At 40.1% G+C, this 23,511-nt stretch overlaps 1 protein-coding gene across 3 annotated transcripts in view; it reads left to right on the top strand.

Annotated features, from left to right (window-relative positions):
• Positions 1–23,511, top strand: part of LOC134210314 (sphingosine kinase 2-like) — a 91,124-nt gene that overhangs the window by 15,739 nt on the left and 51,874 nt on the right. For all 3 annotated transcript variants that reach the window (XM_062686363.1, XM_062686361.1, XM_062686362.1), the window contains exon 2: positions 18,492–19,520. In XM_062686363.1, the coding sequence (XP_062542347.1) occupies positions 18,613–19,520 (908 nt within the window). In that variant the 5' untranslated portion in view covers positions 18,492–18,612. The remainder of the gene's footprint in view (positions 1–18,491; positions 19,521–23,511) is intronic.

Consider the following 23,511-nt stretch of genomic DNA (forward strand, 5'->3'; position numbering starts at 1 on the left):
AGGGGGTCCATAATAGGCAACAGGAACATGTGGAAATGGAACATGTAAATCAATTGGGGGACCATAATACGTATGTAAACAAACTCGATGTTGCGTATTATGGACCCGGGGGTGGCCATAATAGGCAACCTGGCTACATAATTTTAAAATACATATTTTAGTAGTAAAAAAGAATATTTTACCATGTGTTATGTACGAAACGCGATGCTGATATCTGTTGCTTGTCATCTAGTGCTGCAGAATGACAATTTGTCATCAGTCTTACTCTAGCGAAGCGATTGAAGTAAGTTTCCGTCGTTAAGGGGTCAGCGTCGTTAAGCGCTCACTCCCTAATAAAGCAACCGTTTTAGTCAAAGCCGACGTTTCGAATGTTTATTCATTCATCCTCAGGGCAAACTACAAAATTCCACATATTTAGTCACTAACTAAGTTGAACAGTACAAACATTTTTACTTACACTGAACAGTTATTTTAGGTCAAGTAGGGTTGAAACATTAATTGGACGGCTAACAACATTACACTGTAATTACATTAGAATTCGGATTATAGTGACTTAATTCGTTTTACATTTAATTGGTACAACTTAAAAACGGAGCACAAACTTACACAGCTTTCACCTGCGCACATAGATAACAGTTCAAAGATGGAGGTACAAAACAGAAAAAGAGATGCCAAAAACATGCTGTGCCAATATGGACTAGTTGCTGTAATACCAGAAAGAAGGCACTTCAGAGGATTCAAAATAAAATTCTGAAAATGATTCTGAAGTTGCCTCCGTGGTATAGTACCAATGAGCTTCATAAAATTTCTAATATTGAGACATTGCAACAAATGTACAACAAAATAATTTCCAATTTTAGACAAAAATCGTTGCAATCTTCTATTGAAACGATTAACTCCTTGTAAAATAGGATAAGATTAGTTTAGATTGAAAACATTGTATTTCCTACATGGTTCAATTCAACCAGAGGAAAAATTCTAACTGCCAGAGGCAATTGAAATGTTTTAATAATAAATAAAAATATAACATAGCAAATAAGGATAATAGTGTTAAGAAAACACGGAACACCTAGTCTAAGAGATGAATGCATGTATTAGATAATTAGCAAATAAAATTAGTTGAAAAAAAAAAAAAAAAAAGATGCCAGAAACATTAGAATGGGACAGATGAGAAGTGAGCAGCGAAATGATGCATCGATGATGATGAGTGCAGAAAGCCCAATGAGAATAATGTATACACTGCATTTAAATGACTTGTATCGGTTCTGAAATTAACCGTTGTGTTGTCACTGAAAATGTGACACATTTCGAGTATTTGAAGTGCAGGTAGTCGATTGTCTTGTTCTAGAATTCTGGTTTTAGACAAATCGAATTGGTGATCATTCTCAATGGCATGTACCATCAATGCCGTCTTTTTGAATTCATCTTCTCTCTCAATCGCTCCGTCTGGGTTAGAAGATTTCAACTGAGCTAAGCGATTGATGAGAGAGCGATGACCAGAGAGACGATTTTTAAGTTGTTGCGTAGTTAAGCCAATGTACGAACAATCACAGTCAGCGCACGGGATGCGATAAATCACATTCCGTCTTTCTAAAAGTGACGTTTTGTCCTTCAGCTTAGAAAACAACAGCCTATTGTTTTTGACACATTTGAAGCCCAGTGAAATATTAGGAAAATTTCGTTTTATAATTTTAGCAAGAGCCGGTGTGAGATTCTCCACGTGATGGAATGATCGGTAAATTTTAGGTTCGGGAGAAATGTTGCTGTTATTATTTCCAATGATTGCGTTCTTATTGATAAATCTGTTAATTAACCGATTTATCAATGAACTGGGATAGTTGTTTATGAGCAAAAATTCTCGAACCAAATCCTTCTTCTCAGTTTCCGATCTGCACGTCGAAAGTTGAAAAACTCTCCCGTGCTCCCGTTTTTAAGTTGTACCAATTAAATGTAAAACGAATTAAATCACTATAATCCGAATTCTAATGTAATTACAGTGTAATGTTGTTAGCCGTCCAATTAATGTTTCAACCCTACTTGACCTAAAAATAACTGTTCAGTGTAAGTAAAAATGTTTGTTCTGTTCAACACATTCTTCTGACGATGTTATCGGTGGTAGTGTCCATTCGGCATGACTCCAACATCGCACTCCTCTCCGTTCCGAACCGGGGACATGTGAACAGAATGTGCTCAGCCGTTACTCTCACGTCTGAGCATTGCGGACAAGCGGGGGAAGCCGATTGTCCGAACCTGTGCAGGTACCACCTGAAGCATATCCGTGGCCTGTTAAGAAATGGGTCAAATCAAAGCTTAGCTCTCCATGAGGTCTACTAATCCATTTTTTTTTCTTTTTTTTACCATTTCGTTTATTTGTAAGGCTCAGTTGTTTAATATAAAAACTCTACGGAGCCGAATACATTGAAAATAACATATGCAAATTATTCTGAAGAAGTCTCAGAAGTATTCCTGCGTGAGCTCTTCTTTGGTGGGGAACGGTCTACCGATCCTACTGAAACTAAATGGTCCCGCCGCTGACTCGTCGAATCTACTAATCCATGCAGACACACTTGGGACAAGGCGATGGGTCCACCTTCCCTTAGCCGAGTTGTCAAACTCCCCCTGCTATTTGGCTACCGTTGCTGCCTCGATATTTCTTCGAGCGCTCTTCGTCTTCCTCCACTACCAGTTTGATAGGCATCATGCCCGAGAGTACTCATGCCGCCTCGCGAGATAGGGTGCGATATGCGCTGATGATTCTCATTAGCCTATAAGTACTCTCTAGCTGTCGCACTTTATATCACTCAAAATAATGTTCACTTAGAAGCTACTTGAAAACATATGCAGATATTTTCCATGTAGCTTCGTGTGTAAAAGTTAAATGATTTATTAGTGATGGCACTCATTATTCTTAATTCACTAGAAAATAAAATAAAATTTAAGTGAATTTTTGTTTGGCCATGTACTTAAATTTTAAGTGAAACTTTGATATTTTTTTTCCTATAGTATCCCTATTAGTGATGTGTATCCCGTCCACTAGAAGCGGACGAGAGCAAAAATAGGAGTAGAAAATTATTTCATACTCAAACATTTTGCTTCGCAAATCGTTCTCATAATGCTTTTGCAAAATGTTTCATTAGCGATAGTTGATAAACATACATTTCGCTCTGAGAACCCCACTCATATATTTTTCATACATTCATTTTGAGTAGAATTCACTAGAAGAGTATATAGATATTATTTTCAATGTTTTACAATGAATTCCACTACATTTCTTATTAAGATGCACTTGTGATTTGAGTAAGTTTTATTTAATTCCAGTGAGGCCGATGAAAGTTTCGATCTTTAAAGTCTACATGACTTTTCATAGTGGAATTAAAGTGACAATTATTTTGAGTGTAGTTTGCGCTCAACGCCGACACACTATGAAGAATTCTCAAACAAATGGGTGGCCAAAATATTTTTTCACTGAAAACTGTTTATAATGTAACATATATTATGTGTAGGAATATTCAAGAACTATTTTTTAACCCTTTAAGGACCATCGTTAACCATTCGTGATTGGTAGTGAGTAATTATAATATCCCAAATAAAATGTTCCGCATGAATTTTGTTTTACGAAGACTTTTTCACTTAAACGAGTATTCCAAATGATCCATTTAGCTTATTAATAATCAGTTATAAACTTGTGTTTTGTTCCCGGTATAAAAATCCTTATGAAAATGAATTTACTAATTCTTAAATTAGATTCACTTTTATTGTGCTCAGAAGAGTCCACCCGGGGCTTAGGTGAAACAGTCAGGGAAACAGTTGAAACTCGATGGTCAACTGTGATGAAAAGAAGAACAAGTGTCAAAACAAGGAAAAAGAAGCTGTCTTTGCCGGTCTCGTCTCAGGACATGACTTTACGATGATTTACATACATTCTTGCTGCAATAAGCTGCTGAATCTCGTGAAATTTCGTAACGAGTGCTTTTTAATTGCATTCCTACTAATTTTCAACTCGAAATATAATGTGAAAATATTTGTTACAAAGAATACAAAACTCAATCTAAGTTAATTTTTATTTTTTCCCCAAATAATAACAATACTTCTCAATGTAGGATCTGAAACGAACATAACCACAATCTTCAATGTTTGGCTCCGGCACAATAGAAAAGTTTGGCTTCAGTTTGACAACTAAATCAATTCTGTTCGCACCACCCAGGTGTCAATCACCGATTTAACGCCACTGAGAGTAAACCGTCCCCTCCGAAAGCCGAATTGCTCGCTTGATAATCCTCGCGCCTTCACCACGTACAGCGACAGCCTGTTTTGGATCAATTTCTCCAGTAGCATCCCTACCGTGCCTATTAGACAGATTGGTCTGTACGCTGTTGCTTACCAGGAAAATACAAAAATTGCCTAGACCGGCACCGGGAATTGAACCCAGCCACACTCAGCATGGTCTTGCTTAGCGTCTTACCGCACGGCTAAGGAGGGACCCTATGGATATTTCTCAGAATTTCCTCAGAAAATTATTCGAAATTAAAAAAAAAATCGTATATTCCGAGGGAAACTCTCAGGAGTTCTCACGGAAGGGCGTTTTGAACATTTCACGAGAAATTATTCGGAGCTTCCGCGGGAAATTGGTCAAAATGTGGATTTCAACAAAAAAATCTTTGGATTTCATAGATAAACTGCTCTAAAGAAAATTCTTTGGAAGTTCTAAAGGATTTTTTTTTGCGGAATTTCCGTCGGAAATTCTTCGAATTTTTTCTTAAATTCTTAAAATCTTCTAAATTTCTAAATTTGGATTGCAACGGAAATTCTTTGTATTTTAAATTCATTTTTTTGGAAATTCCTTGGAAATTATTCAAAAAGGGAAGCGTCGTTTAGCAGAAAGTCATTCGACAAAAAACCGCTTGGCCATTGGGCCGAAAATGTCATTTTGCCGCACGGGTTATATGTTCCAAAAAAGGTTATTTGCTGAACGAGTATTATGGCCAAAAATATCGTCAAATAACGCTTTTTGTCAAACAACCATTTTGGCTAAATAACCATTTCAATTGAACGATTTTTTCGACCAAAGGACCAATTTAGCCATTTCCATTTCGGTCAAATGACATTTTTAGCCAAATGACCCTTTCTGTCAAACGACCATTTCAGCCAAATTACCAGTTTTTGTTTGGTCAAATGACATTTTTGGCCAAATGGGTTTCGGCTTAATGGTAGGTTCGGCCAAGTGACATCTTCGGTCAAACAAATTTTGGAATTGCTTTCGGCCAAACGGCCCTTTTCTTCGATTGGCCGAAAGTCATTTGGCGGAATGCCATTTGTTCTAATGCCATTTGGCCAAATAAAACGTTAAAACGATTATCATCTGGCCGAATTAATTTTATGGCCGTACCTACCTGGCTACCTGATTGGTTACATCGTCAATACACCTATGCCTGGCTCCATAATCGTCGGTCTTAGGCGATGTTCCTCCAGTTTCCCCGAAAGTTTAGGGTCCCCATGTCTGATTCCACCGCGTGCAGCCAGCGTGTTCGTTTCCTTCCACGAAGTCGCCGGCCCCTATCTGGTTCTCTGTTGAATATTTTTTTCGCTAATCTGTCTTTCGACATTCGCACTAAGTGACCAGTCCATTGAAGTCTGCCGTATTTTATACTACTCACAATATTTTCTTCTTTGTACACACTATGTTTTTCTTTTTCGAGTTCGGCAAAATCGGCAATTTAATTTATTACTGATTTTCAGCTAAATATTTACTTTCTCTCAGCAACCGAAGCGTCACTTTTACTGAGCGGCAAAAATCATGTTTACTGAAACTCGGCGGTGCCCACCTCGGGAAAATAAACAAAAAAAAAAATGCTGATATCTCGGCGAAAAAAAGTGTGTATACTTGATATAGCTCATGATTCATGCGTCTGCGCCACACACCATTTTCTAGTTTCCCTCCGAGTATTGTACGCAGCACTTTTCGCTCGAAAACCCCGAAAGCTCTCCGGTCCGCCTCATTTAACGTCCGGATATTCTTACGTGCGAAGTAGGTACTGCTTATTGCTATCCCTCTAGCAGCAGCAAAGGTTACAAGTCACAGACCATTATCGTTGGTAGCGTAATGAAGGCTTTCCGGGCCGATCTGCGCATTTGCATCCCCGATGACAATCTTTACATCGTGTGTTGGGCACTCTCCGTAGGCCTTATCAAGGCTCTCATAGAATTCATCCTTCACGTCATCAGGCTTTTCGTTCGTTGGGGCATATATGTTGATCAGGTTATAGTTGAAGAATGTGCCCTTTATTCTCAACACGCAAATGCGGTCGCTTCTTGTCATCTTGTCTTCCATCGAATAACACGCTTCATCTGCTTCCCGATCACCATGAACCCAACTCCTCGTTCTGCTCTGTCACCGCCGCTATAGTAGGTGTGGTACTTGAATGAAGTGTTCGTTATGGGATCCACCGCCCGGAATTCACGTTCTCCAGTTCTGGCCCACCGTATTTCCTGGATTGCCGACCTTCTGCAGCTCATGAGCCAGGAGCCCATCACGTGCGGGTTTATTCAAAGTTCTCACGTTCCAAGATCCGACTTTCCAATCTTATTCCAATCTTCTGGTCGTAATGGTTATTAATTCGGAAATGGTTTGGCCGAAAATGTAATTGAACTGAAAGTGATATTCGGTCGGACTAGTAGTTTGGCTGAAAAAGTCATTTGCCATAAAAGGTATTTAATTTGGCCGAATTGGTCGTTTGGTTGAAAATGTCGTTTGGCCGAAAACGTCGTAAGGCAAAATGACCAGTTTAACCAAACGAAACTTTTGGCCTTATGTTCATTTTGACCAAACCGCAGTTTCGCAGTAAATGACTTGCTCGTCCAGACAAAATTCTTCGGAATTTCTTTGGAAAACTTTCCAGAATGTGTACTTAAATTCATCAGAATTTCTACGAAAAATTTTTCCACATTCTCACGGAAAATTCTTCCAAATTTTCACGGAAATTTACTTGGGATTTCAAGAGGAATATTTTGGGAATTTCGTAGGAAATTCTTTGGATTTGAAAGGGAAATTCAAACGGCGGTGTGCCGATGCACAAATATCGACGGCAGCGGCGTGGTGCGGTGTCGTACACCTGAATTCCCCGGTGGTTTCCCTGGTTTCAGCAGCAGCGCCAGTTGCTGGATATTTCACTTATCCGGAAAGTAAACATCGACTAAACACTTCTGCAGCAGCATCCTGACCAAGTCCGGAAACGCCAGTATCGCGCTTTTCGGAGCCACAATTGGAATTCCATCCGTACCCGAAACTTTCTTTAACTTCTTCACCGCTTGTCATTGGAGACTTGCATGTAGGCGGCCACTTCGTTGAATTATGCTGCGGGAAAATACCCTTTACGATAATCTTTAGTTTGCCCGGGCACATTACCGCTAACGTCGGTGGTCCTCAGATTTACGCTGTTACGATAAGCGTTGTCCAAAGGATCAGCGTCAGCTTCTCGGCACAACTCATTGAAGCAGTTGGACTTTCTGATTTTAATCTCCCGTTATGCGCCAAACGGCATTAGGGAAACCATGTATGTAGTTCGTGTGTAATGGAAATGTAACGCACCATGGGATGTGGATACGGCTTAGCTTTGGGTGAGATACCTGTAATAACAATTATCGTTGCTCAATGACATCTTGTATGGGATCGTCTCAACCGGCTGACGTTTTCCATAGTTCTTGGACTAACAGCTTTTCAGTCACGAAGGCGGCATCGAGAAATCGTGACGATACCAATTTGATCAGACAGTGGTTGCAAAGATTCTGTTTTATACGAGAAGACATCGTTGAGAGACTGTTTGTATGGTTCCGGTTTTGCATTGCGCCCAATTCTACACGACACTTGAGGTTGTTGAACTTGAGGGACCGAAACACCGCATCATGGGGCAAATAGTAGTTGCTTGTACTCGATGATTCATCTGTTTCATTGATTTCCCGTCAATTCGGCGTCAAATTGTTGATGTTATTTGTTTAGATGTAAGCTAAATAAATAAATGAATTGATTTCTCGGTAGAATCTTCCACGATTTCCTTATAAATGGTTTAGCGCGGATTTATATGTCCATTTTTAGGCTGTGTGGAATAGTTCTTAAATCTTAAACCTTCAGAGGTAAAATCAAGTACAGGGCTCGATTTCTGTGGTAATTTTGCACCTCTGGACCAATTTTTAAAAAATCCCTAGGAGGAATCTCGAGAAATCTTGATTTGAAGTTTTTAGCTAAGAAATTTCAGAAGAATCCATATTTTAATTCAACAATATCCCCAAAATACTTGCAAAAACGTCCTAAAAGTGGTCTAAATTGTGCTCAATCAGTTCAAATTTATTGCCGTTCAATTTCTTATTTAGTTAACATCTGAACAGATATGTAACATTGAATCAACCGCAATACACGGTTCGAGTCCTATCTCTCCATCCTCAGTTGAACTTCACGCTCGACAAGTCGTTCTGTGGCGTTCTCGACAAGTCTGTGGGTCGCAAGCAAACACCATGCTTGCAGGGTTGCTGTCTTGCTTTCTTTCTTTTCGTATCCTTCCAGGTTTGATCTTTACTTCTGATGCTCGAATACTTCTTATCACACTCAGATAATGAACAAATATATAACCAGTGTTGGTAAAATCTCAAATTCTCAAATCTCATCGGCGATTTAAATCATGCGAGAGTCAAACCTCAACAGAATTCTGGCCCAGAGAATCGCTCATGATTCGAATCGCGATTTGCATCATTGCATGATTTTTACGTGTTATTCATTGTTGAATGCATTGAATTAACTTTTCCTTTCCTCGATTTCCTTTCTGATTGGGTCATCAAATCCTGGATTCGCTTTTTACTCACTTGCACTGATGATCTTGCTGTTATTCACACCGTTGCTGGACTGTACAACTTTACTCTAAAACGTTGGATAGCAGTAACGAACTCGTTTGGACACTATGTTTCGTCTCGGCGGAACAATGGGAAAGAGAAATTGTCCGAAATTAACTTTGGTGGCACTGGTAAGGGGCCGCACACTTATTACGTAAGCAATTTTTCTGGGATTTTCGACCCCCCCTCCCCCATGTAAGATTTTTTCCATTCAAAAGATTTTTTATTTATATGGCGCATAAGATATTGACAGACCCCCCCTCCCCCAATAAGTGCTTACGTAATATGTGTACGACCCCTAAGAGCTGTTAGTTGAAGAGACCTATGTGTATACAAACATTGCGCCCTGATTGATCTTCAACGCTTTTTGGAGCGAAATGGCAATGTGAAATGAACTAATATGAATTTTGAACTTACTTAGCCAAATATTCGTTGAACTTTTATAAACTGCTTTTTTCCTGGACAACGCTCGCATCCAATTCGCACTTTATATTTTCAAACGGAAGTTGTTGGCGCTCTATCTTCGGTAAACTGCAGATAAAAGACACTTTGCTTCATAGAGATGGTGAATAAATAATTCTAATAAAAATAGTTCTCTATAAAGAAGCAAATGATAGCCCATGCAAAATAGAACGACCAACTGTGCAACAGACCTTCCGTTGAGTGCGCGACCACCTGACCCGCTTCGGAAATCACAAGAGCTGGTTGACCAGCTATTATATTTTTAGTATGTACCGCTTATGCAATAGATTAAATTTCTGATATCCTTTTCTGCTCACACCAATCGCCAATTCCCAAGGTGACGCCAAGAAACAAATCCGAATCCAAAGGCCATTTGATTATTCAACGTTTATTCTTTGCTTGATTTACGATATCTATCCGCCATGTGCCACCACCTTTTCCTAGCCTTCGCGTTTTCCGAAATAAATATAAAACCATCACCCCTGCCCTACGGTCTATGTCTAGTAGCCTACATTCGTGGGTAGGAAACAGAAAAACCGCAAACATGTTGCGTGACGACCACCGTAGTCCGTATTGGATAAAAGCAGCCCGGCCGGTTGTTTATGTCCTCCCACGTGTTATTTGGTACATAGTACTACGAAACTACATACCAACAACCATTTCCAATTGCTCTCCGTGCGGTGATGGCGGTACTCAAATGGAGTAGAAGTACTCGCTGCACTGACCTATTCGATGATTTGGAGCCCCCACTCAGTCGCGGAAAAGATACCATCTTTCTCCCCAGAGTGGTTTCGTTTTATTGCGGTGGCATTGCTGGGTGCAGGATTGGAAAAATATTTTTGCCGGAAAATGACGTGACACGAGGTACCTTGTAACTTTCGTTGGAAAAGGTTGTTCCTTTCCGGTCGGCATTTAAAGCGGAAGCAAGGGTGTTTCCAAAAGCCACGTGAACATTTTGAAGTTCTGGTCGATGGGACTTGTGTGATGGGGATTATGAGTTATTACGTGTTAGTGAGCTGGCAGCAGTATAATTTGCATTACAGTTTGTAATTACGTTATAATTATTATAAATTAGTACGTCCGAGTTGTCAACATCGTGAGAAATCACGAACCACGATCTCGAATAGAATGTCATACCTAAGAATGTTGACGTACTGTGATAGATATCAGATTCAAGCTTCAATGCTGAGTTACGTGCAGTAGTAGTGAAATTCATGTTTATTTTCAAAGTTTTTGCTGTTTTTTTGTTAAGGCAAGATATGTAGCCTATTGGCCCATTCAACTGTCGTGTCATTGAGGGTGATTTTACATTCTTCAGTCGAAACAAGCATGGGAGATGTTGAGTGAGGGAAAATGATGACCTCTGGGTCTTCGCTGTATTGATACAGGTCTTCCAGCTGGTGAGGTACTCTATCAGGACATTCAGGCCTCGTTGCAGGTTGAACAGCAGGGGTCCGAGGATACTGCCATGGGGCCATGATGTTTTGCGCATTGGATGCGCTGATTGAGACCCGGAATGATAGTTGTGAATAATTTTATAACATTTGGAAAAGGAAGGATCCTGCTCAGACTTCCGGATGGGAATTTCTTTCGGCCAAGTCGGAGGCACTGATTAAAGATCAGCGAAAGGTGCTCGAAGAACGGAGCACTCATGTGTTTTAGTTAGAGTTTTAGGAAGCTGTCGAAGCTTGGGGCCTTCATGTTTTTTTTTGTTAATTGATAGGCCTATATTCACTGCTGATATCTCAAACTCCTTCCAGATGACATTGGGAATTAGATGGACGTTCGCATGCTCATTAACATTGTCTCATGTGGATTGAAGAAGTTATGTCCAATATTATGCGAGCTGACAAAATGACGACCTATTTCGATGGCTTTCTCTACACTACAGGAGTCATCAAGCAATCCTCAGAGCCATTGTTATCTAATGTGACTAAAGGTGGAATGGGTCGAGGTTTGGATTTTTTTTGTCAATTTAATTTCCAGAACGGATTAGCACAATTAGGAAATGTACGGATCTTGTTGGAGAAATCCTTATTTTGTGGTAATTTTTGTCGTACGCTGGTACAGCCTGTGAATGACATTTCAAATCGACGGATCAAAGCTTAGGTGAATGTGCGTCTCTTTGGTGGTGTGGAGCTGTTCGTCGAGGCCTTCAGCTGAGACCGTGTGATGCTGGTTGTCGATGTTGTCGTCCATGCACCTTTGGAACCGACATCGGTCGACTCGGTTTCTTCGGGATAGCTGGCCACTGACTGTTGGTAGCATACCGGCTGGGAAATGTGGTCATAGAAGTTGTTAATGAAGATGTCTAGCGTTACATGGGCCTCGGAGCGTGTCAACCGAGTGGGAGAGTCAGGGCTCAGGATGGTGTAATGGCCCTTCATATCATAGTTGCACCACAACACGCTATTTCTGTTGCAGCGAGAGTTGCACCATACTTCATGTTTGGCGATGATGAACGGCCTCTGCCGCCATGTTAGCTTGACGATGTCTCTTCTAAGATCTGTGGATGTTCCATCACCGACTTTGGCTTGCGTGGGGCAATACACCACGATGACGCTGACGCACGTTGTTACTTCCACTCCAACGGCTTTTTTCGTCTTTATCTTGAAGCTCGTCAGCAGGCATCAGGCGATATTGCTTTGCAAGGAGATAGTCACTTCTCCTCGGGAGTTCGTTGCACTTACCTCGGGGTTTGTTTTGGTGATGAACGCAACGTCGATGGCTGTGAGCAAGCGTTCCGGTTGAACCCTTGCCTAGTAGTCATTTTCAATGACGAATAGGACCCGAGATAGGTCTGTTCGAAACGGGATTTGTAGCTTTGTAGACGAGCCGCAGGGGCCCTCCTTAGCCGTGCAGTAAGACGCGTGACTACAAAGTAAGACCATGCTGAGGGTGGCTGGGTTCGATTCCCGGTGCCGGTCTAGGCAATTTTCGGATTGGAAATTGTCTCGACTTCCCTGGGCATAAAAGTATCATCGTGTTAGCCTCATGATATTCGAATGCAAAAATGGTAACCTGGCTTAGAAACCTCGCAGTTAATAACTGAGGAAGTGCTTAATGAACACTAAGCTGCGAGACGGCTCTGTCCCAGTGTGGGGATGTAATGCCAATAAGAAGAAGAAGACGAGCCGCAAGTTGGCAGAATATCGGAGCCAGCTGCTCTGGTATGTAGAGGGGTGCAAATTCCTCCAAGGGTAGAGGTCGCTCATCTTTTGGCGACGGAATCCAGGGGAGGAAACAATGGCCATTGGCTGTTGGTTGGATCAGATTTTTCTTGACTTGAGACTTCGGATGGGATCGTGGCAGTGGCAGTTGCCAACTTCTTCTGTGGTTGCAGCGTCGGAAGTACTGGATTCAGCCGCTAGGGACGGAATTGCCGGAAAGATTCAATCGTCGATGGAGGAGAGCTTCGGTTTGGGAGGTTTTTGGTAGAGGCTTTCTTGCGGCTTTCGGCAGCCCTGCGTAGTTGCCCAGTGCTTGTCCCCACAGTCGAGCTCCATGGCCGAAATAAAGACAGTTCATGCACCAGCTTGTAGATCTGCTTGATGTTCTTAAAGCTGGTGGAATCATGCTCCAGGTGTACAAGGTACAACTGATCACGGTAAGCTAGAGATTTACACACTAAGTTTTTCTTATTCGAGCTCGGCAAAGCAAATTTAAAAACTGAATCTCGGCAGAAAATTTCGTTTATTAATGATTTTCAGCCAAATATTTACCGTATCTCAGTAACCGAAATGTCATTTTTACTAAGATTTCGGCAAAAATCATGTTTGCTGTAACTCGGCGGTGCCCACCTCGGAAAAATAAGCAAAAATGCTGAGATCTCGGCGAAGAAAAAGTGTGTATCATGCCGGGCGATTTTGCAGACGTTAGAAGGCATAAGACCGCTGTCCTCCAGAGCTTTCTTCAGGTCCTTTACGTCGACGTAGTCGAAGCCACGCAGCCTCCTTCTAAGGGCGGTTACGTGTTTTATTCTTCTGAGCTGGTTGCTGCGTCTTTCACAACGGAATCGGGTAATAAATACGCCATGTCGCCACTGCACCGTACAGTGCACCATACGGACAAATACAGACATTTTGCTGAGATTGATACACACTTTATAAAAATTGTATCTGGCATCCCTGTGCATTCGTTTTATGTGCTCCAAGGATGTTATCGATCATTTAGTAATTCGCGTTCGATCATTTAGTAGTTTGTCAATAACTCATTCCAGAAGCTGAATTTCAAAATGTGTTGTATGATGGACTTCTAGTGCGAAGGTTTTTCTACAACTTTGCCCTATGGTTCGTTGTTTGAATTTCACTAGTAACGGAGTTATAGCGCTAGTTGCGGTAACTTAAACTAAATGATTGGAATTTTGTTATCATTTAGTCTAAATTACTGAAACTTTAGTTATAACTCCGTTACTAGTGGAATTCAAACAACGAACCATAAGGCAGAGTTTCAGAAAAACCTTCACGCTAGAAGTCCACCACACAACACATTTTGAAATTCAGTTTCTGGAATGAGTTATTGACAAACTACTAAATGATCGAGCGCGAATTACTAAATGACCGATAACATCGTTGGAGCACATAAAACGAATGCACAGGGATGCCAGATACAATTTTTATAAAGTGTGTATCAATCTCAGCAAAATGTCTGTATTTGTCCGTATGGAGTTTAGAAGGTACAGGAATTAGAAAATTATTTAAAAATCATGCACTTTTGACAACGTAGAATATCAAGGTTTCAATAATCAAAAAGTTTGTGTAAGACTTAGTCGAGTCAAGTCAACGAGATACTAAAGACAAGTAAGGTTGCCGTTGAGGTCGAAATACGTATTTTTGAAGTTACTGTAAAGTTACAATCAAGTGGTGGAATTAAATGGGATGATACTATCTAGTCTTATGACAAGTGAAGATATTCCACTACAAAGCTCTCAATAATGTTCTTATCAATATGTATGTTGTTACATTAGCATAAATTGATAATATTTACGAAAATGTCTAACTAAAAATCCGTTGGGATGTCCAAAAGAGTTCGGTTCAGAGGAGAGGCACAGAATAAATCCGTTTGGAAACCCAAATAATGGAACTGACATCTTTTGGGTTTACAAACGGAGAACTTTTGCACTTCCTAACAAAATCCTGCGCTTTCGAACAAAATCCTTTTGGCTTCCGATCGGAATCTTTTTAGGCTTCGGAATCCTAAAAGGATATCCCTTGTACAGACAAAAAATCTATCCAGAAGCCCAGATGTATCCACGCGGAGTACCAAAAGTATCCCTTTCGAAAGTCTAAAAGGAATCCGTTTAAAAGTAAAGGCCAAAATAATTTCGTTCAGAAGTCCACCAAGGCGAGATTATTTTGGTTTTCTGAACGGAGCTCTTTTTGGCTTTCGGAGGGAACTCTTCTGGGTTTTCGAATCGATTTCTTTTGCACTTCCTAACAAAATCCTTTTAGGGCTTCGGTAGGAAATCCCAGAAGTATTCTAATCGTTTTTTTGCCTGTCTTGGTAAGATAGTTCCCACGCTATCAGCCAAGCCGTTCCTGGGTGGACGTTAGACAAAATAACAGCGATTTCAATTTCGTGTTGTTCTTCAATGGCCCTCTGCTTACTTTTCAACTTCCATACGATTTCATACTTGTCGCTCGCTTGCGATAACTTTCAAGTCTGTGCTTCATCGTGGTTTGCAAAAAGGCTCACTTCCACTTTGAGCTTAGGTAGTTCGATTTCACCGATAAAAGCCAATGAAAATCAATCAATCTAATCGGAATCCCTTGTCCAGAAGCAGAAAAAGATTCCGTCCAGAAGCTCAGAACGCTCCAATTGAAAGTCGAAAAGTATTTCCTTCGAAAGTCCAAAAGGATTCCGTTCGGAAGACCAAAAGTATTCCGTTCGGAATCCTAGAATGATTGTGTTCTGAATCCCATCAGAATTCCGTTTAAAAGTCCAAAAGGATTTCTTTGGGAATCCCAGAGTGATTCCATTCGAAAGCCCAAAAGAATTTCGTTCAGAAATTCGAAGGGATTCCGTTATTAACCCAGTAGGATTACGTTCGGAAGTTCACATAATTCTGTACGGAAATCGGATATTTTTTGGGCATCCTAATGGAATTCTTTTGGGTTATCGAACAGGATTATTTTTGACTTCAGAATGGAATAATTTTGGACTTCTGAATGAAATCTGGTTTCCGAAAGGAATCAAAGAATCTTTTCGTTTGAAATTCTAAAAGGATTGTGTTTGGAACCCAAAAGGAATCCCGGTCAGAAGCCTAAAAGGCTCGCTCGGAATTCCAAAATGATACCGTTTGGAAACCTTATAGAATTCCGTACGAAATTCCCATAACGATTTTGTTTGAAAACCCAAAATGGTTTAATTGGAAAGCCCAACAGGATTATGTTTGGCAGTCCAAAGTTTTCAAAAACTGAACTGCCGCTAACCGCAAGTCAGACTTATCTGGATATGGCGTCCATATACAGATAAGTCTGACTTGCGGTTAGCGGCAGTGAATGTCTGTAAAAGTCTGTAACTTCAATCAAAAGTCTGTGAAATGTCTGCAATCGGTATGATGGCTGTATGCAAGACCAAAAACCATTTAATGTCTGTATAAATGCAGACATTCTGTATGTGTGGAATCCCTGCGAATGCACGAATGAACGAGATCGCACGCGAAAACGAAAAAAAGCCAAAAGAAACGAGCGCAAACAAATTTTTTGAATCATCCGAATTTCGGCTTTTCAGACGACTTGTAAAAATGTCACGCGATTATAAAAGCATGCGTTCGAACCCACAGCCTACTTGCAACTGGAATGCGTGAACATACACTCAAAATAATTTTCACTTAAGAGTTACATGAAAACATATGCGGATATTTTCCATCTAGTTTCGTTTGTAGAAGTTAAATGATTTGTTAGTGATGGTACTCACTGCTCTCAATTCACTAAAAAATGTAATTAAATTTAAGTGAATTGAAATATCAACGAACACATAGATTTTAAGTGAATTGATATAGTTTGCGCAATATCCGTGTGAGTGATAATAATTCCCGTCTACTAGAGGTGGACGGGAGCAAAAATAGAGTAATGAAATATTCATTTCATACTCAAAGACTTATTTTTGTAAATTGCTCTCATGGTGTTTCTGCACAATTTTTCATTAGCGATTGATGCAAAACATACACTTCGGTCTGAGTACCCCACTCATATATTTTTCATACATTCGTGACAGGTAGTATTCACTAGAAAAGAATATAGATATTGTTTTCCACATTTTCATTTAAATTTCACTACATTTCTTTTTGGTATGCATATGACATGTGAGTAAGTTTTATTAGACACAAGTAAGATCGTCATAAATGTGGATTTTAAAGCCTACTCGATTTTTATAGTGGAAACTAAGTGACAATTATTTTGAGTGTACACACTAATTTTATTTCGCTGGAATCCAGCAAAATTTTGCTGGTTTTTTTTGTGCTGTTCATCCAGCAATTAATCCAGCAAAATAAATTGCTGTTCAACCAGCAAAATTGGTTTTCATGCAAATGACAGTTCAATTGCTGATGTTCAGCAATTGAAAAATCATGTTGCTGGTTAACCAGCAAAAGATAAACGTTCATTTATAGCTGTATTTTCAGCAAATTACCAGGATTACAAAAAGCGCAGAATCAAAGAAAACATTTTTAAAAATTTGGTGGTTCTTGGCATTGCAAATAAATTAAGTATTTTATTACTACATATGCATGTTTTTATTTCTAATATTTAATCACTCAGTAATTTTTTTTCACCAAGCATTTTGCAGCAAAGAAGCTTCTCATGAGTATACTGCTGGTCCACATCTTACAATATTAATCCGCCTGAAATAAAAAAAAAAGTTTATTCATGCCAATCACAACCATTTCCTGTACCTAGATGAAAACTATTAAAATTAAACATACTCACCAAGCAATCCCTAAATTAAAATATTGCACTGAACCGACGATTTATTACCTATAGGTACTTATAACAATTTCCTTACTTGGCTTGAAAATGAACAACACGAGGAAACGAAAATTGTACAACTCATAGAGATCGAGTGACATTTCCAATTGACATTTTGATAAGTTTGCTGGTTTTCAGCAAACAATAGGTCTTGTTGAAACAAATGCTGAAATTCAGCAAACAAATAAAACAAATGCTGTAATACAGCAAACCATTACTTTGCTGGTATGGTTCCAGCAAATCGTTTTGCTGGATGGCTGGAAGAAAATTTGGTGTGTAGGTGAACATGCACAGACAGGTTGCGAATCTTTAGTCATGATCATTAAACTTCTTTGAGGGCATCACTGAAATGTGCAGTGCAACATAGTAGCCTGAATTTGTGTGTGCTATCTTTCGCGCCACGAGCAGCAATGTTGCCTGTTGGTGAGTTATGCAATTAGCTCCAGAAAACCACGGTATAGATTAAATTCGATTACTAATTATTGGAACGATTAATTGAGATGCGGTTTTCACTGAGTGAAAGCTGTTGAGTATTCCTTTTAGCTATGTAGGTTTTCTTTTAACATGCGCTTAATGGGGAAGCGTCATTAACAGTATAATGAAAAAATAAATTTCCCCATACTAATTTGCATGCAAACTTGAAACGGCTTGTGCTAAATCAGTTTTAATCCAAATGAGCTCAGATTTTCAGAGGTCACTCAGAACATGGTAAAGAATCAGATGAGCACTGTGGAGCAAAATCGATTTTTTGAACCACCCTAATGCACAACCTATAGCACGTGATTTTTCCAGTCAAGTTTATGCTGAACATAGTTCAAATTTTTGATTCTATGCTTTTCGTACTAATTGACTGTTTTAAATTTTTAGCAAAAAATATCAAAAATTCCTACAGATCACGAAATTTCTATATCATACAAAGTATTTATTTATTTGGATTAGGTACTTGGATTGAAGGCTAAGATCCAGGCTCAAATTTGGATCTTATTCTTACCAAACAACATGAACAGAACATCACTTTATATCTTCCACTGTTTCTGCCTGCAAATTAACTACGATCAATAAGTTTTATATCATCAGCTTTATTGGTTCCTCCGGAAATCAACTATTGGGAATTTATGAAAATCATGACGCACAAAAAGCAATTGTTAATAAAGTAACGTACCATTTTTTTCATTTTTAAAATAGCGAATCTGAATAATTCTTTAACGTGCATATAAGAATACAAGTGATTAATGCCACACCAATCGAAAGTAGTGCACTCGACTGAGTTTTTGAAAGCGGATGCAGCGGCGTCAACCTGTACAGGATGGTGGATAAACCGAAAATCGGGCTCGGCTCGGAGGAGATAGTTCACCCATCGCCGACCATCAGCAAGGGAACCGACTGTGACAGTCCACCGCACGTGGTCTATCTGACGGAAACGTTCTACATCAGTTCCAAGAAAAATACCGTCTTCGAAGTTCGCCTTACCGACAAAGGCCTCAGTCTGAAAAAACAAAGCAATGGTTCCACCAAGGAGCAAACGATCCCGCTCAAAGATATCATAGGCTGCCGCTGCTTACGCAGCAAACGGAAAGGGAAGGGTAGCTCAGCGTGCGCGTGTACTTCCATCTCGGGTACTGCCCAGCTCAAGGTGGTCGAAGAGAACTCCGGCGAACAGGATGAATCCGACGTTAGTGCGTATCTCTACATCTACGCTTACATCCTGAAGCGGAACCGACGGGGCGGATTCCGGGAGCGAACGACCATCACCCTTCGCTTTCGATCCTTCGATAAGTACGAGGACAACAACAAGGAAGCGCAAAAGTGGCGAGCCGCGATCAAGTACCTTGTTGCGGGGGAAACCTCCATCAAGTCCACATATCAGCCGAAGGAAACGCGCAAAATGTTGGTGATCCTCAATCCGAAGTCCGGTTCCGGAAAGGCGCGGGAAATGTTCCAGCAACGGGTGGCACCGGTCCTGGCGGAGGCAGAAATCTCCTACGATCTGCACATAACGAAGAAACCTGACTGGGCCAGGGAGTTTGTCCGCAACCGGGACATCTACCTGTGGCGCGGGATAGTGGTGGTGGGCGGGGACGGCATCTTCTTCGAGACGCTGAATGGGCTGTTCGAGCGAGAAGACTGGCAGACGGCGATCGACGAGTTGACGATCGGAATCATTCCGTGCGGTTCGGGCAATGGGCTGGCCAAAACCATTGCGCATTTGTATGAGTAAGTACTTCAAAGTATTATTATTATTGTTGCTCAATTGTTGGCTAAACACATTCTTCCATATTTAATTCCTCAATGACTTCATAATTAAATTCAAACCCATTAAGATTACAAGATTTTTAAAAGGGCATAAGGTGAAGAAGGTCAAAGTACAAGTAACCGTCAATATTCATTTGATAGTGCTCTAAGCCTACCAACAAATAAAAGGTTTAAATCCAATGTATAAGCTAGTTACTATCTCCACACATACCTACGTATTCCTTATTCCACTACTTTTTCTGTGGGATGGGCTGTTGGAATAATATGTTTGCGGAGAGATTACGTTTACCCTTCATTGTAAGTCCATTAAGCTTTCTAGCAACTAAGCGTCAAGTTGTCATTACAAACAGCTGCATTGTCTGGTTTAGTACTTTCAATTTCAAGTGTACCGTGTAAACAAATTGATTATTGCCGAACAAAGCCAGAAGCCCTGGTGTGACCGTATGGGGTGACTGGATTTCAAGAGCCAGGTCAGGCGAGCGCAAGTGTGCGCAGCAATCAATCTCGAATGCGATTTGTTTACGATGCCTTTATGATGAGATTAGCTTTAGCGCGCAATTCTAGCTACCTACTTTGCCTCCTGCGGCTGAATGGTTGCTTTTTTGTTGTTGTGCGGGATTATTGCGAATACGACGTTTACAATTTGATAAGAGCCGCTGTTGTTTTTACTCACGTGCACATAATGCGGATATTTTTACTTTTCTATTACACTGTATTTTAATGACTTTGTGTACCAGGACGTGAGAATCGTTCAGAGTAGCATTTTGCGATAAACGAAGCGGTACATTGGCTTCAGTTCAATTATATCGTTGATGGTTTTCTATAGTAGGAATCAATTTTCCAATTGAAGCAATTGAAAAGAAATAAATCGTGTTTGACAAATTGGCAATTAAAACTGGAGGGCATAAGCTACTTTCAATAGAATTGTGGCAGTTACACGGCTATTTGTGAATTTTAATTGAATTTAAGAAGCCATTTCCATTTCCATTTGGTTGATTAATCGGCAGATTTCGTATGAAAATTTCATGCACATTAAACACTGTGGTTGGATACTAAATATTACAAAAATAATACTATTCTGCCGTAATCTTACAAAAAGACGTATAGGTACATCATTTTGCAATACTAATGTGAACGGACTCTACTCGTCGTACTTTTTAACAGAAAAATATAAAATCTATGTGTTGTAATTTGGCAGCATGGTTTTCGCCAAAACGGTCCAATATGTGCACCCAGTTATATTGTATGTAGTAGCAGCCAAGCACTCAAGCAGTATAATTCAACTGTACAAGAAATCACTTTCAAACTTGTTCGGCATACATATGCCGTGGCATGTGCGAGTTGCAGTTGTAAATGAACGAAGGAAAAGCAAACAGTGATCAATTTATAACGGCTACCGGCCGGGTCTTGTCGACCTTATTGCTGTTCACTAGCAGTCGTAGAGCTCCACCACATCCGTCGACTCGGATGATGATGATGATGGCCATGACCTTCAAATAAGTTAAAGCTTACATGCATGCCGACGACTTTCCAAGCCCAAGACAATGGGAAAAAGATTAGGGTATGTTAATTGCGATTGGACTGCAATAGAGGCAAAGTTGATGCAGTTTCGTAATTCTTCACAACTAGACACCAGTCGATTGTTGCATTGATTCTTGGGTTTCCAAATGCTAGGTTTTGAAAATGTTGCATCTATTATTTACAGTTACGATGCTATACAATGTAGAATAGCATTTGCAGGTCAGAAATATGAAATAGTTAATCAACTGATTTTTATTACACTAATTGGAATAAGCCATTTTTCTCTTAATAAAACAATCAGAAGATTTGGAACGATTCTCAGTGTGACGGTAACGGATCGCCATTTTCTTGAGAGATTGTTCAAAATTTTCTTAGGAAATTGTTCAGATTTTTTTTCGGGAAATTTACTTGGATATTATTTGTAATTTAATCTTGAAGGTATTCTCTACATTATCCATAGTTCAGAACTTCAACACGAAATTGTTCGGAGTTGGCCCTCGAAGTTCTTCTTAATTTCTTCTACGGGAAATATTTCGTAATTTCGTGGAGAAATTCTTTAGATTTTTTGGGGAAATTTTCTGAAAATGTTCGGAAATTTAATGCGAAATCCTTCGTCGGGTAATTCTTCGGAATTTCTTCGGGAAATCCTTCGGAATTCAAAAATCTTTGGAAATTTCACGAAAAATTCTTTGACATATCCACGTGACAAATTGTGTAATTTCCTCGAGAAATTCTTCAAAGCTTTATTAAGATGTTCATTCAAATTTAATTATCTATGTTCGGGTATTAAGCAACCTGGAGTGAAAATTAATTACTATGTCTGAAACTCGATTTATGCATATGAACAACATGTAATAGATCTAGTTCGGTATTGGAGGGTAACCTCTCCCTTCGGTGGGGTTTGATCCCACGAAACCAGTACCCTAAACAGGTGCTTTCCCTACTAAGCTACGAAGGACCTCCGTCGTCCTCGGAATTTTCGGTTTTACAACACTTCTAGAACTGAACATTTTTCCTCGTACCATAGCCATTTTTTAAAATGATGAAAAAACCTTAAATTCCCTCAAATTCAAAATTGTTACAAAATACACCCAGTTCTTTTTTTACACAGATGGGCTTTAGTCGATTAGGATCTTTAGTGTCAATGAAACTATGATTCAAACTATGAAAAAATTCACAAAAAATCAACGAAAATTCAGGAAAATTCAAATATTGTCGCGCTTATCTTTTTCTAGAATACCGCGGCGGTCTTACACTCACAGGCTCGACTGTGAAGGTAAACGACAAGATATTGCGAGAAGATTGAAAAATTCGAACCGGGTTCCGACGGTCGACTGTCGGAAAGCTGTTCCGCAAACGTCAAATCGGGACTAATTTGCGATTTGGGCGTAACTTATTCTGTAAACAAACATTGTTTCATGAATCCCGTAGAATGTAAACGCTTTTCTCCTATATTAATTTCCTTATCTGACAGAGGAAAGTCTAATCTGTTGGAGAAGTACCATGGTTTACTCAGAAAATGCTTGATTTAGCGAGAATTCGCCTTCCAATATTTGTTTACAAAATAAGTTACGCCCAAATCGCAGATCAGCCCCGAAATCACTTGTTGCACGGTAAATTTTTTTGGTTTATTTCTTCGGTGTGAATGTTGATTATCAAAGGTCACTCCTGACAGAATCCAAGCTTCAAAGTGCTCGCGCTTTCGGGGGCACACCACTCACACGGGGGCACACTCAAAATATAGTGGAACCACCCTATTGCAACAAACTTCAAAATAAAACTTGAATAATAAGCGTTGACTATGCTGAAGACACTTTGTACCTAAAATATCATTTTCAAGGAGAAAATTTGTTTTTCCTCCTAATTTCTCGGCGTGGCCTATCGAGCATTGTGTTCTATGCCACATCGATCATATCGAGATCGGAAAGGGCCTCCACCGAAGTTGTAGGAGGTCCTTGTATGACCGGTCTGGAGCCTGACGATCACAATTTGTTCCTTTTGGGAGATCGGGTCGCTCCAAGGACCAGTGGAGCCATTTATCTTCATTAAGAAGACCGTTTTTCCACAGCCAAAGCCCAGTCCAGATCGACGATACTTGTTGTCTATTTTTACACGCGGTCCAGCGGGACGGAGCTGGTATAACGCAGTCACAGATGCACGGTGCCAGCGAGCGCATCAGCAGTAGTGTTTTCCCTAATGCCACATAAACCGGGAATCCAGGCGAAAATGGTGTAAGGCGCCATACCAACAAAAATTACCCGGACCCGGGGTGCTCACTCTGGACTCTGGAGATTCAAAATAACACTGGCGGAGTCGGTGAAGATGGCTATTGGTTTACTTGCCGGTTGTGTAGCTGCAACGAAAACGGCGTCATTTTCCGCCGAAAATCATCGGTGTATCGGATCTCATCGTTCCAGAAGGTCATTGCGGT

Source organism: Armigeres subalbatus, chromosome 2 (assembly GCF_024139115.2).
Source record: "Armigeres subalbatus isolate Guangzhou_Male chromosome 2, GZ_Asu_2, whole genome shotgun sequence".
NCBI classification, from domain to species: Eukaryota; Metazoa; Arthropoda; class Insecta; order Diptera; family Culicidae; genus Armigeres; species Armigeres subalbatus.